We start from the raw sequence: 15,011 nt of genomic DNA, 5'->3' as shown, positions 1-15,011 counted from the left end.
GAGCATTAACCCTGGGTAATAGTTTACACAGGATTAGTTACATGAGCCTCATTAAAGACAGTTCATTGCTATGTATTATTTTATCATCTTCTTTCTTATTCTGAAATTAAATTTCCAGATTAATTATTCATTTCTGTATTTAGTCTGAGGATCATTTCCCTTGGTAGACAATACAGAAACAGAGACTTGAGAAGCTCCTTCTCTGTAATAGTTAATAGTTATTTAGTATCTACTGTGTGCCAGGAATTTAAGCACTTTACAATTATTATCTAATTTGTTCATACCAACAGCCCTGCTAGCTGGATGCTATAATTATCTTCATTTAACAGATGGGCAATGGATGTAAACAGAGGTTATGTGACTTTTTCAGGATCACACTCTTAATCTGTGTCTGAGGTCAATTTTAGTCACATTTTCCTGATGTCAGACCCAGTGTTTTATCTACTATGCCACAATTTTGTGTGCAAATCACACATAATTATGAGCTGTAGCATGGAGAAGTATAGGTTACCCTATAGAGAAAAAGAAGAAAATTTTTAATTCCACTCATTTCCCATAGATATTCATAGCATATAGAAAAATGTTCATTTTGGGTTCACAAACAATTTGTGCTTGATTGGGATCAGCTTATTTTGTCCCAGAAAGGAAACAGGGAGCTCCTCATTATATTAATCTGGAATTGGCCTTGTCATCTGAGACAGAACAGACTCCTTTTGGGTAGCCTTGCACAAGTACAGTAGTAGAGGGGAATTAAAAAACATAGGCTTTGGATGTGACTGTCTTCTCTGAAATTGCGACTTACTCTAAAATGGCTTTATTTTTGTCACGAATACAGAAATATAATATCCCACCCACTTACCCACTCCTACCATATTGTCATCTGTTATCATTAACTCAGCCCACTCTGAGCAATAGCTGTGTCCCTTCTTTGCTTTTCCTCTTATCCCCAGAGTATCATAAAGAGTTGTATTGTCTTTAGCATTCATTGCAAGCCTCTGCTTATCTGGAAACTAGCATTCCAGACATTATTCTTAAATGTCTGTGTCATTCTTTTGTATTGATCCTGTTACCTGGCCATGCTTTCATCTTCTGTATATGTCTTTTTTTAAGCTTAAGTTTGTAGTTTTCTGGGTAGCCACATCAGTCTCCTTAGAAAAGTACTTACTCCTTTTCTTCTTCACTGGAATCATCCATATTAACAGAATTTCATGTTTGACAGCATACCATCTCTCTTGAGCCAACCTCTCATCTAAAACTTTAGACTGAACCATCCTCCCTGCCCTTTATCTGAATGTCACACATCCCAAATGACAGGGCCAGTGATTAGAAAGTTATAGACTGAGGGGAGAAGAATAATCCTTATCCAAAGCAGAGAAGATAGTTCTGAGTTGAGAGGAAAGCAGGGAGAATATAAAAATCTAGGTTGGATTTGTTACTGGAGTGTTTGAAGAGAATCAGGATGCAAGGGGATGAACCAAGCAACCAAACAGTTCTCCGTAAGAGAATTCAGATTTGGGAAATCTGAACAATATTAAGAAATAAATTCAGGTAAATGGGTGCCCTCCTACATCACTAGAGAGTAGGACTAAAGACTGATACAAATGTTTTGAAAAACAGGCTTTTAAATTACAGAAAAGGATACATATCTTTTGATGTAACATTTCCATTGCTAGGATTTCATCCTAAAAACACCATAAAAAGGGAAAAGGAGTCTCTGTATACAAAAAAAAACAAAACAACACTCATTGCTGCTTTATAAGAAATAGCCAAAAATAATATAATGACCTATTTATTATCCCACAGTTGGAGGATATCTGAATAAATTGCTGCATATTAATGTAACAGAATATTATAATGCCATTAATTTTTATCTGAAACAAAAAAAAATTTTGTATGAAAACAAAATAAATTTTTATGAGAACAAAATAAATTTGTATGAAAAAATATTAACAAAATACAAAAATATAAAAAGACCTATATTAAATAATACAAAATACGATGGACTGAGATGTAATTCTATGCAAGTTGGCTGCAATAAAATAAAAAACAAGTTAGTATCATTTTAAACCATCCTGGAAGAAAAGCCTGCTTGCTTGTTACTTATTAATTATTTGGTTTTAACTTGTTGAATGCTATTCATTTACGATTTTATGCTTTGTTTTATATACTTACCTGTATATATAATTTATTAATAGTGATTAAATTTATAATTACATTTTAAAATTAAAAAGCCAGAATTCAAGAAGCTAAAGCTTTGTATCACTCAAGCTTATTCCCCAAAACTTAGGTCTTTTTAATGAAGTAGCTTCCACTTCTCACCCCTACTATGCTGACATAGTCATATAGCCACAGGTAAAACCCACTAACTTTGCTGAACTTTGATCCCATACCAAATGAAATCTACTTCTCCCAAATTTATCACAAACTATAAGAGGCTATGGCCACTTCTTCTCTAGATTCCCATTATTTCTGCTTGAGCAACTAATTTTTCCTTGTGGGTTAGAATCAAGACCCCTGTAATAGTCCTTCCTCTTTCTTCAACCATTTTTTGAATAACAAAAATCAAGGCAAGTGAGAAGATTTTTTAGTTTGGGGGTTTTTAACAGAAAGTTACAAATGAGACTTAGTTAAATAACTTTCCTATCACTGATATTTAATAACTTTATGCCAGCCTCGTGATCTCCTTCTGAATCTCATGATTCATCTCCTCCTTCTGACCAGGTTGTATATAGTATTTCTTCAACACAAAATAGCTTCTATTTCTCTCTTCACTGATTCTAATCCCAATCTTCTTATTTCTTATTTCTAGTTTATTAAATCCCTAATAGCAGTATATATTTATATATATAACTTTACTAGTCTACCCCTTTTATTGAATTCATTCCTTCTGAATAAGATATACTCCTCCATCACTATATTCCAGTTATGAATCACAGCCCACTAAATTTCAGTGATACGCTGGTTGGTTGTGTTGTATGTGTGTGTGAATTCCTTTCAGATATGAATTGGATTAAGTGACTGCTGTGGTCCCTTCCAAATCTCAAAATTCTGTGAATTTGTAATATGTGCACAGTAGAATTTATCTCTCTGCATTAAGATCTCTAGTTATCTTTAGTTTTGGCTCTTACACTCTATATTTATGTATAGATTTTTGACACTGAAAATTATTTCTGCCTCCTCTCCTGTGAATTATTCTCCATTGTCAGTCTTCTTACTCTGTCATTTCTGCTACTCCCCATGATTTAGTGAATGAACACAGGCAAGTTTTTTTTCCTGCTCACTTCAGCTTAAAGACCTCTTTTTAACATTAACAAATTTGGAGAGGCTCAGGAAAGGCTTTCAAGATCAAAGCTCTTGTTGATCCTATGACAGAGACACATCATTATTTGTCTTTGGCTTTCTGGGTACCTATGACTTTGAGCAACTCCCAACACAGCCTGATTCTTAAGACTCCATGGACACCCACAATCAGAGAAAGCCATCCCCTACACACCATACCTGCTTTTCTGCCACAGTCTCTCTGCACAGAATGCTTTGCAATTGTAGTATAAGGATCCAGGCCACCATGATTGTGGGAGTGACAACAACAGCACAACTTCTTTCTACCAGTAAGAAAATCCTAAAATGGATAGCTGGTCATCAGCCACATTGTTCAAAGCAGCAGCCACCTCTGTGAACCTTTTCACCTCTTGCCTAAGCTACCCAGGAAAAGAATCTGATCTACATAGTCACGTTGAATTGGATAATAATAATAGTTATCATTGATAGAGCTTTTTTAAGGTTTGCCAAGTGCTGAACATGCAGTACGTAGTCTGACCCTGTAACAATTCTGAGAAGCTATTATCCCCATTTCACAGATTAGAAAATTGAGACTGAGAAAAGTTAAATAATTTGCTGAGGGTCATAGAAATAGTGTCTGAAACAGAATTTAAACTATGTTATTATCATTTTTTAACGTGTGCTATCTATTTTGGTTTCTCATAAGCCTAACATCAAATAGGCTTATTGGGGTCCAGTTTAGAGAGACAGAAGAAAATTTACTAATCAGTAACAGGTTGTTTCTAGTGAGCAAATTTCAGCTTTCATTTCCTTATGCTGCCTGAAAGATATCCAAACCTAAGATGATTGCCACTTCTCCCACCTAGTCCAATTTAGTTCAAATCAAGATAATAATAGTTGTATGTCTGCCCTAAAAGACACATTAAATAAAACATATAATTAGACATTTCCACTTTCCTGGAACAATTAGCATATAGAAAGCTAGTGATTACCTTGGGCAGCCCTTCTGAAGCAAATCCCATGCATTTGTAAAGGACTCTCAAACTTATTATCATTTCTCAGGGTCCTTCCTGACCCAAGGAGACAGTCCTGAGTGATTGTAGCTTCAGCTGATTTTTTTAGGGGGATCCTACATCACTGGCAGTGACTGTACAATATGTATAAAAAGACCCAATGCATTTATAATCCCAATCCTTGTCCTGAAGAAAATAGACTACTGAAGGTTATCTCATCCAACTTCTCATCCCTGACAAGTGACCGTATGGTTTCCATTTGAACCCGGACAGTGCCCAAATGGTTGCTCACTGTCTTCCAAAGGCAGCTCGTGCCCTTTTGCATAGTTCTAATAATTGTTCTTTCCTATGATGATCCACAGTGTTGTCCCTTTAACTTCAGATAGGCGGCCTGGTTCTTCTATCCAAAGCCCTCTTTCATGTGGCAGAACTTTAAATACTCAAAGAAGTCATTTCTTCTCCTACTCTTCCTTTCTCCTACCTGATTCTCTTAGTTGTTTCTCCAGTATAATTGCTGGTTGCCATCTTTTAAACACTCTACTTCATCATCGCCCATATTATATGGCTATAATAGTAATAGTTTACGTGTATAGTTTGCACTTCAAAGTTCTTCAAGCTTTTTCTATGTGTTATCTCATTTGATCTTTATAACAACCCTGTAAAGTAGGTGCTACTATTATATCCATTTTACAAGTGAGGAAACTGAGGAAGTTAGAGATTAGTTGACTTGTCCCAAGTCACACAAGAAGTTAGTTTTTGAGGTAAGAGTAAGTCAGGATATTCTGATTTTAGGTCCAACACTATCTACCATTCCACTTTGGTGACTATTAACAAAACTGAACCAAATACTCTAAAACAGGGTTCTATGATATTTTGAGTACCCTAAGCCCCTCTAACAGTCTAGTGAAGCCTATAGACCCTTTTTCAGGAGAATGATTTGAAATGCACAAAATAAAATAAGATTTCAAAGAAAACCATTATATCAAAATAGGGTTATTATCATGTTTTCTTACAAATTCATGGATGCCTTGTTAAGAATCACTGTTCTAATGTTGCCTAGCCAGGCCACCGTGTGGTGTAACTGAACTAGCTTCTATACCATCATTAATCCCTCCTGAGATTTCAGAAGTTTGTGGTCAGCCAAAACCCAAAGCCCTGTGGCAGAGGAGCTACCATGGAGCATTTAATCATTTATAAGGTGCACCACAATTCCCCATGAAACACTTAGGAACTTACATCTCCTCATTCCCAAGTCTCCTTTACTTGCCACTGGCCCTATCTACAGAAGGGCCACTTGGGATCACTAGTCAAATCAGTAGTAATTATTTTTATGTATTTTTGATAATTTATAAAATATTTTCCCTGCCATCTCTCACATAGTAAGAGACAGAGTTAGGATTAGACTCCAGACCCTCTGATTCTCAGCCCAGTACCCTTTTCAGTATATCTCTGCCCCTTGAGGACACTTTATGAAGGCAGGGGACACATCTAGATAGACTTCGTGCTCTTGGTCACTAAATGAAGTCAAGGAGCCAGTAGTCTGGATTTGGAGGATGTGGAAACTGGCCCATTCATATTTGCACCAAACTCTGACTTTTCCTTATATCCACCAGCTCATACAGTCTGCAAAGACTGTGGACTGTGATTTCCAGTTTGGGGGGGGAGGGAGAGGGGAAGGAAGGGGTAGAAGAATTGCTTATCTTTTATCCTCTCCAGAGAGATTCAGAAACTAACTTGTCCTTGTACTACTTGTGACTAATACAGAGCCTTGCACAAAGTGGGTGCTTAATAAATGTTTTTTTAAATTGAGCTAAATTTCAGCTAGTTTATTTGAATAAATATACAGAATTATAAAATTTTAAGATGGAAGTTACCTTTAAAAAGTAATTTAAATTCATTCAAGACCGTACCTAAACTAGTCCAAGAAGACTACAAGAAAAGAGGATTCCATGATTTCTCTCAGGCCTCCGTTCCAGAACTTAGCACTATCCCTCCTCTCTCTAGTATTCTCTCAGATACTCCCAAATGAAACCATGAAGAGATGTGATATCCTTCCTATAAACTGCATCAAGAATCTTGGATTAAGACATTATTATTATTTCTCTATTCATTTACTCCTCTATTAGAGTAAGCCAGGAGAAAGAAAAAGAGATAAAATTACTAAGTATGGCTATTTCACTGCCGGTTTAATTAAGAGCTAGAGAGCTGTGAAAGAAAAGGAGATTAAAACTAGAACATGAAATCAGGTTTTTGAATTGTTGATGAATTTCATTTACCCCTGAAGGATCCTGCCCCCCAGGAATCTATTTCTTCTTTTTTCTCTCTTTATCCTCTCCCTTATTATATCTCATCTGTTCTCATGAACAATATGTAGTCTGACCCTGTAACAATTCTGGGAAGCTATTATTATCCCCATTTCACAGATTAGAAAATCTCATGGACTTAACTATCATCTCTACAAAGATAACTACTAGTGATGGATACTGAGCTCTGATCTCTCTCCCTGAATCACCAATTGCCGACTAGACATCACCTCTTTGATATCCCCTAGGCACTTCAAGCTCAATGTATCCCAATCACCATATACTGGAAAAGATGCTGACTTTGTTACTGGAAATGTTGGGGCTAAAACCCCCTTCATCTACTGCTACCTTGTGATCTTGGACAGGCTCTTTGGACCTTAACTCTGCAAAATGAGGGAGTAAGGCTATATAACTTTGGGTATCCCTTTCACCTTCAAATCTACAAAACTTTAAATCTCTTCCAAATACTTTCCTCCATTTCAAGCATTCCCCATCTCTTGCTGCTCAGTTAAATCCCTTAAATTGCTTTCCATTCCATAGAAATAAGTCTTGAAATGTATGGCAACTTGCAATAGAGGTCAGAGTAATTCACAGTCATAGTATTATTAACACTTGGAAGGGGTAATGTGGTGCTAAGGTGTGAAGGATTGAAATGAGACTCTTTTATGATAAAAGGTTTTAATGGAGCAAGAATGGAACATAAGTGCTCTGGGAACTTAAGGTTCAAGGACAGATTGCAATTAGCCAGGAGAAAAGGTAAATAAGATGGAACCTTAGATTACCTTCATAAGTTTGCATAGGGTCAGCAATAGAAGCATAAAACATTAGAACTAAGAGGACCCTCAAGAGTAACCACTGTAGAAATAATAGATCCAGTCAATAATTGTGGAAATTTTCTTGCAACCACTACAAAGGAAGTTAACAGCACCCAGCAATGACATATCAATGCTAATTAGGCAAATGTGGTACCCACTCATTTTCTAGCCTGAATATTTTAGGTGACTGCCCCCAAATAACACAAGTAGTTCATAGAAAAGCTAAGATTAGGAAACGCTGATTTCCTGACACTCAATCCAGGACTTGATTATGTATTTCAAGTTCTGTGAGAGATACTGACAATTTTGGGAATTGATATATAATATGGTAGAAAGTACCCTGGATATGGCATCTATTATTTCCTGACTTCTAGTCCTGAATTACTAATTGCTTGCCAGACATCACTTTCTGCATGTCTTGTGGATGTTTTAATTCAATATGTCCAAATCATGGTACAGAAAGAATGCTGAATTTGACATCTCCTGTTCCCTGAATCAAGGAACAGGGCTTTAGATGGCATACTGGTTCTGAGCTGACTACCTGTACGAGACCAGACAAACTATGCACTTTATGATAGTGCCATAGGTCCCTCCTCTTTAAAATGAGGAAGTTGGGCTAGAGACCTAAGGTTCCTTCCAACTCCTAGTCTGTGATCTAATTGTGTTAACTTTGTTTTGTCTCAGAAGCAGCTACACCCAGAGAAAGAACACTGGAAATGAATATAAATTGCTTGCATTTATGTTTTTCCTCCCAGGTTATTTATACCTTCTGAATTCAATTCTCCCTGTGCAACAAGAAAACTGTTTGGTTCTGCACACATATATTGTATCTAGGATATACTGCAACCCATTCAACATGTAAAGGACTCTTGCCATCTGGGGGAAGGGGTGGAGGGAGGGAGGGGAAAAATCGGAACAGAAATGAATGCAAGGGATAATGCTGTAAAAAATTACCCTGGCATGCGTTCTATCAATAAAAAATTATTTAAAAAAAAAAAAAAAACTTTGTTTTGTCTCTGCAGTTACTTCCTCAGCACAGAGGATGGACCTAAAAGAAGACACCTATACAGGTATGATTTTGAACTTTCTTGCTTTATGCATTAGGTTCATGAAAAGTTATCCAGTTCTATTCCATGTGGCCACTATCCACTACAACATATATTGTACTTATGGGAGAGATAGTTTTACCATTTAAATTCAGAGTTAGTGATTCCTAAGCTACCTTACTTTTCTCTTTTCACCCAACAGATTTTTCTCATTTTCCCTATTTTCCTAATAATTGGATATCTTCTAGCAACCTCTTCTATCAAGCTACATAAAAATAATGACTTTGTGATTTTAGTCTTATTCAGATATGTATTAGTGACATAAGAGCGCAATGGGAAGAACATTAGACTTAAATACAGGACACTTGATTTTAGTTGCTCTGCTGATTATTTTTTATGGCTTTGGGTGAACCACTTAATTCTTATAGGCTTGTACAGTATAACTTGAAAGGGACCTTAAAGATGATCACATCTAACCCCTTATTTTTACAACTTCTCTATCTATTCTCTAGAAAATGAATAGCTTTGACAAGGTGGTCTTTAAAGTTGCTTACCAGTTCTAGATTTTGTGACCAACTCCCATTCTTTCCTTGGAGAGCTTTTGGCTGAGAAATGGGGTTAGTCTTTGGAACTTGTAGTCCATATTCCCAGGTTCAAGATTAATGTTTCCCTTCCTGCTATGTTTCCTAGTTAACAACTGTAGCTGAAATAATAGACCCAGTCAGTGACTGTCCAGATTTTCTAGCAGCCACTTCAAAAGAAGTGAACAGCATCCAATAACACATCAATCCTAATTAGGCAATTGTGGTACCCTAGTGAGAGATCTCAGAGGTTGCTTTCAGATATTTGGATATACTCATCTAATAGTCATTTACTAAGCATTTACCATATGCAAAGAACAATGCAGGCAATGGGAAAGATATAAAGATAATTTTAAGGCATGATCCCAGATGGGATCTCTGAACAGTCTATAAATCCAGAACATAAATGTTGGCCTCAGGTGGGAACAAGCTGGTAAGATAAGGAACCCTTCATTGAATATGGCATCTCATCCGATTGAAAGCTTCTTCCATTAGTATGGAGCAAACGTTGTCAAAAGTATAGTCTGCAGATGTGTAGAGATGTCTGAAATTCTTGCCGGGAGTTCTTGAGAAAAGATTATTATTGAAAAGTATTGAAAAGATAAAAGTTTGGAGTCTCACTATGAAAAAAAACAAAACATGGGGCTCCATTGAAGATTACCTTCTGCTAGATTACCCAGCCTTTGTTAACGCTCTCTCTCTTTCCCTGTCTTTGTTTTATTAGTGCTGACACTGAAGGCACCTACAATAGACAGTGCCTCTCCTGTGATTTGATCGAGAATTGTACTTACTTCAGTGCATCCTTCAGTCACAACATGGACTATTTCTTGTTGAAGTGTGAAGGTAAGTACTTGACATGATTTCAAACCTCTTTTTGTGAAATGGAACTCTGTCAGGAGGCATGTCAGGATCAGAATCTCTCCCAGGGTGAGCTCTCATCCTCAATCCTGGCAAAGAAGTCCCTATTCCCCATATGGCCCATAGAAAAATGGCAGCGGGGAGATGGTACTGATTGAACCAACTGCCTTGGGAAATTGCCAAACATCTGTCTGTGTACAGACTTCTAGGTTAGCTGTCAAGGCTGCATGCTTATTAAAATAGTTTATTTTTTTAAACGTTCAACCAGTCTTATCACATATTGGAATTAATGAATTTGTGCTCCATGAAGTGACTTCTGCTAAGTGATTATAGCACAGAGCTGGCAGAGGCCAGCTACATCGTTTCCCTGCCTTTTTAAGGTTAGAGAATTCATTCACCCCCCCTCCAACCCTTTCCACTTCTTTCTTCCTCTCTTCTCCATATAAAACTATTAAAAACAAGTCTCTGTAGAATCTTTCTCCCTAATGTGTTTGGAATATACAAGAAAAATAGTGCCCAGAAGCTGAATTCAACCATCCCATCCCAAAAGGTATTAAGAAGATTTGCTGTATAAGTAAGGTGTTCATCTGTTAAAAGAAACAATAAGAAAAATCCTAAAACTGCTTTTCTTGCTTTTAAAAAAAAAAACTTTAAATTGCACTCCAGATATGATATGTGGGAGCTGTGGAATATTATGAGAAGAGATAGTTTTGTTATAGCAGCTTAGACACTGATGTAGACCAGAAGAATATAAAATAGATACCAAGGACGGCAGGGGAATTGGGTGGGAAGGGAGGAGGAGTAAGGTGAACATAAATAAGCATAGCGCACCTCCCATGTATCAGGTTCTGTGTTAAGCTCTATTACAAATATTCTTTTCTTTGATCCTCACAAATCCTGTGAGGTAGGTGCAATTATTGTCACCATTTTACAGTTGAGGAAACTGAAGTAAACCAAGATATATATATGAGAAGAATCTAATTATCCTCCATTATGTCAGTATTTTATGACAGTACCATTGGTTAGCAGTGATGATAGAGAGTAGAGAGAGACAATTATTTAAAACATCTCAAAGTCTTATAATAATGAGTAATTGAGGTATCACTATAATCTACGATTAAGCTTTATTTTTAAATTTCTATTTACTAATGAATTTTAAAAGGTCCAACTCCCTAAATTCCTTATGTACCTATAAAGGATATTTGATATTTGCTCTCAGCACACACCAGTCCAATCACTTCCAATAACACTGCAAAGGAACGTATGAGTAAACAAATCCACTCATTTACATTTTGTTAAAGATTACCTCCATGGTGCCGTGATGTCTCATTTTAACATTATCTACTCTCTACAACTCTAGCCTTGGCTATAATGTCTTATTTGTTCTTGCTTTACTTTGAGTACCCAATTTATAGGTGAGAGGACTAATTAAGCAATAAAAGACATTAGAAAGCACTGTTCCTTCATGAAAAGTCACAAAATATCAGACCTATAAGGGATTTTGAAAGTATTTTGTTTATTCTTGTCATCCTGCAAATTCTCATTTTAAGAAGGGAATAAAGGGCAGGTTATGGATCCTAAAGTCTCAGATGTAATAGTTTTAACTGCTTAAGAACAGGGGCCATTATCCAAGAAAACAGAATTCTTCATTTACAGATAAAGCAAACTAAATATTGCATTGTACAATCTAGATTTTAAAAAAATACTACCAGACCCCCTCAGTGCAAGGACTGCATTCTAAGCCAAATTCTTTAAGGAGGGAATTTCATTATTTAGATATTGATCTTTATTAAGTCTATAGATATATCTATATAGTAAATTAACATATAAAACAGCACATAAATAAGAAATGAAACAAAGGGGCCTTAATATCCCTCCTGACTTAGACTCATGGAATATCAGAACCAGAAGGATTCTTGACTAGACATTTGGTCTAATCTTGTCTTCAGATAGCCCTATATTATGGGGAGAGGAGAAACAGTATATGAATATTATGAATGCCATCAATTGATACCTCTACAATATTGGCAGGAGAATCTTTAAAGTCCAAAAATCACATTACATGTATTATCTTATTTGATGTATCTGAATGAAATCTCATTAACAGATTTTCTTTACGATGGAATGACTTCTCATTTTTGCATTTTTCTATCCTCTGTGCTTTTTGACAGAACATTTTTTGTTCATTCTTCATTTTAAGCAACTTTAATTTTTTTAAACAATATTTTACTTTTCTCTGATTATACATAAAAACAATTTTTAACATTTGTTGGGGTTTTTTAAAGTTTTGAGTTCCAACTTTTATCTTTTGTTTTCCTCTTCCCTCCCTGAGACAGTAAACAATCAGTTGAAGATTATAGATGGAGTAACTTTAATTTTGAAATTAGTTCATTCTAAAAGGCAGTTGGTAGGACAGTGGTTAAAGTGCTCCCCCTGGTATCAGGAAGACCTGTGTTCAAATCTAGCCTTAGACACTAATCCATTCTTGGTGGAACTGTGAACGGATCCAACTATTCTGGAGAGCAATTTGGAACTATGTTCAAGAAGTTATCAAACTGTGCATACACTTTGAGCCAGCAATGTTTCTATTAGGTCCATATCCCAAAGAGATCTTAAAGAAAGGAAAGGAACCCACACATGCAAAAATGTTTGTGGCAGCCCTTTTTGTAGTGGCTTGAAACTGGAAACTGAGTGGATGCCCATCAGGTGGAGAATGGCTGAATAAGTTGTGATATATGAATGTTATGGAATAACAATGATAAGAAATGATTAGAAGGATGATTTTAGAGAGGCCTGTAGAGACTTACATAAACTGATGCTAAGGGAAATGAGCAGAATCAGGAGATCATTATACATAGCAACAACAATATTATACAATGATCAATTCTGATGGATGTGACTTTCCAACAATGAGATCATTGATGCCATTTCCAATGATCTTGTGATGAAGAGATTCATCTACACCCAGAGAGAGAACTGTAGGAACTAAATGTGGATCACAACATAATATTTTTACTCTTTTTGTTGTTGTTCCCTTGCATTTTGTTTTCTTACTCATTTGCTTTCTTTTTTTTGATTTGATTTCTCTTGTACAGCAAGAAAATTGTATAAATATGTTTATACATATTGAATTTAACATATATTTTAACATGTTTAACATATATTTGATTGCTTGCCATCTAGGGGAGAGGGTGGGGGAAAGGAGGAGAAAATCTGAAACACAAGGCTTTGCAAGGATCAGTGTTGTCAAGTTATCTGTGCATATATTTTGAAAATAAAAAGCTCAGATGCTTACTAGATATGTAGCTCTGGGAAAATCATTCAATCTCTGTTTTCCTCAGTTTCCTCAACTATCAAATGGAGTTAACAATGGCACTTAACTCAAAGACTTGTAAAAATCAGATGAGATAATGAATATAAAAAGCATGTAGCACAGTGCATGACACATATTCCCTTTCTTTTCCCCCCTAAAAGAGCCAAACTTTTGAGAAATATAGACTGTCTTATAATGGTTTCATTCTAATCCTTCACTCTTGTTGAAGTAGGCTCAGAGGCAATGAGTTCAAGTAACTGTGTGCACCAGCTTGTCTTGAAGTCAACCATTTGTCATTTTGTCCTGTAGCTAGAATGTTTGTTAGGGGTTAAGGAACAGATCAATTCTCTGAGGGCCTCTCAGTCAGAGAAGTCAGGGAACAGCAACTGCCTCTTATTCTCCTTCTATCATCCTCTCACAAGAGGAGATCCATTCTGGGTTGGATCTCCAGCAGCCACTGTTAGGTGGCTTCCGGGTATTCCAATAGCTCTCCCATGTATTCCAACAGTTGGGAATCTGAAAACCCAGATTCTAATATCACCTTTGCCATTAATTTGCCTATTATACCTTGGTCCTGTCTTTATGGGGCTCACGTTCTTCATCTGTAAAATGAATTTTGGATTAGGTGATCCTTAATAAGCTCCCTACTAGCCCAAACTTTCTACAAGTGATTATGCTGAGATGCTGACTTCCTGACCCTCATTGGGAGGGCTCATATGATTTATATCTTATTTGATATATCTGATGAAATCTCATTAATAGATTTCCTCATTGAGAGGGATCATATGATCTGACCCACTGTGTAAGAAAAAAGCAAAATTTGAAGCAATATGGTAGAAAGGAAAGAGTGCTGATTCCACCCTCAGAGGAATTTGGTACAAATTCCACTATTCACCATTACTCTCCAGAAAGTTACAGCCTTGTGGGGCCCCATTCCCTCATCTGCAAATTGACTTAATAGATTAAGTAGTCTCTCAGGTTCCTTTTGGTTTTGCATCTATGAGTCTATAATTAAGAATTCAGTGTACAATATAGTAAATTATAGACAGAACTCTGAGTAGAATGCTATATATACAGTATGTACATAAAGAATGTAGTTCATAGACCATAGAATTCTCTATTCAATTTTCCACAAATGCCCCTGCCCCAAATCTTCTCTCTCTTTCTCTCTCTCTCTCCTCTTTTCATCTTTTCTTTTTCTCTCTCTCCTTTTTCTTCTCTCTTTTTTCTTTCTTTCTTTTTCTCTCTCTCCTCTTAGTCTCTTTCCTCTATCTCTGTTTTTCTTTCATTTTCTGTCTTCCCTTTCTCCTTTCTCTCCTCTCTCTTTTCTTTCTCCCTCTCTTTTTCTTCTCTCTCTCTTTTGTTTCTTTCCTCTCTTTCTCTCTCTCTTTCTCCTCTTCTCATCTTTTCTTTTTCTCTCTCTCCTTTTTCTTCTCTCTCTTTTTTCTTTCTTCCTTTTTTCTCTCTCCTCTCAGTCTCTTTCCTCTATCTCTGGTTTTTCTTTCATTTTCTGTCTTCCCTTTCTCCTTTCTCTCTTCTCTTTTCTTTCTCCCTCTCTTTTTCTTCTCTCTCTCTTTTGTTTCTTTCCTCTCTCTCTTTCTCTCTCATTTTTCTCTCATTCTGTCTTCTCTCTCCCTCTCCCCTCTTACTCTCTTCTATCTCTTCTCTCATTTTCTCTATCTTCTCACTGTCTCATACACACACTCACATTCACTCACATATTTACATATTATTCATATATATTCATTTATCCATACAAGTAAATATTATTTAGAGTTCATATATTCAGAGATCTTCTAGTCC

At 36.3% G+C, this 15,011-nt stretch overlaps 1 protein-coding gene across 3 annotated transcripts in view; it reads left to right on the top strand.

Moving 5' to 3' along the window:
• Positions 1 to 15,011, top strand: part of DPP6 (dipeptidyl peptidase like 6) — a 1,012,545-nt gene that overhangs the window by 880,685 nt on the left and 116,849 nt on the right. For all 3 annotated transcript variants that reach the window (XR_007947662.1, XM_051961469.1, XM_051961470.1), the window contains exons 15-16: positions 8,433 to 8,480; positions 9,762 to 9,880. Coding sequence is in view for 2 of the 3 variants with exons in the window: in XM_051961469.1 (XP_051817429.1) it covers positions 8,433 to 8,480; positions 9,762 to 9,880 (167 nt within the window). In the remaining variant the exon portion in view is untranslated. The remainder of the gene's footprint in view (positions 1 to 8,432; positions 8,481 to 9,761; positions 9,881 to 15,011) is intronic.

The sequence above is a fragment of the Antechinus flavipes genome, chromosome 5 (assembly GCF_016432865.1).
Source record: "Antechinus flavipes isolate AdamAnt ecotype Samford, QLD, Australia chromosome 5, AdamAnt_v2, whole genome shotgun sequence".
NCBI lineage: Eukaryota > Metazoa > Chordata > Mammalia > Dasyuromorphia > Dasyuridae > Antechinus > Antechinus flavipes.
Note: the sequence above shows the minus strand (reverse complement) of the source record. Positions and strands in the feature narration are given on the sequence as shown.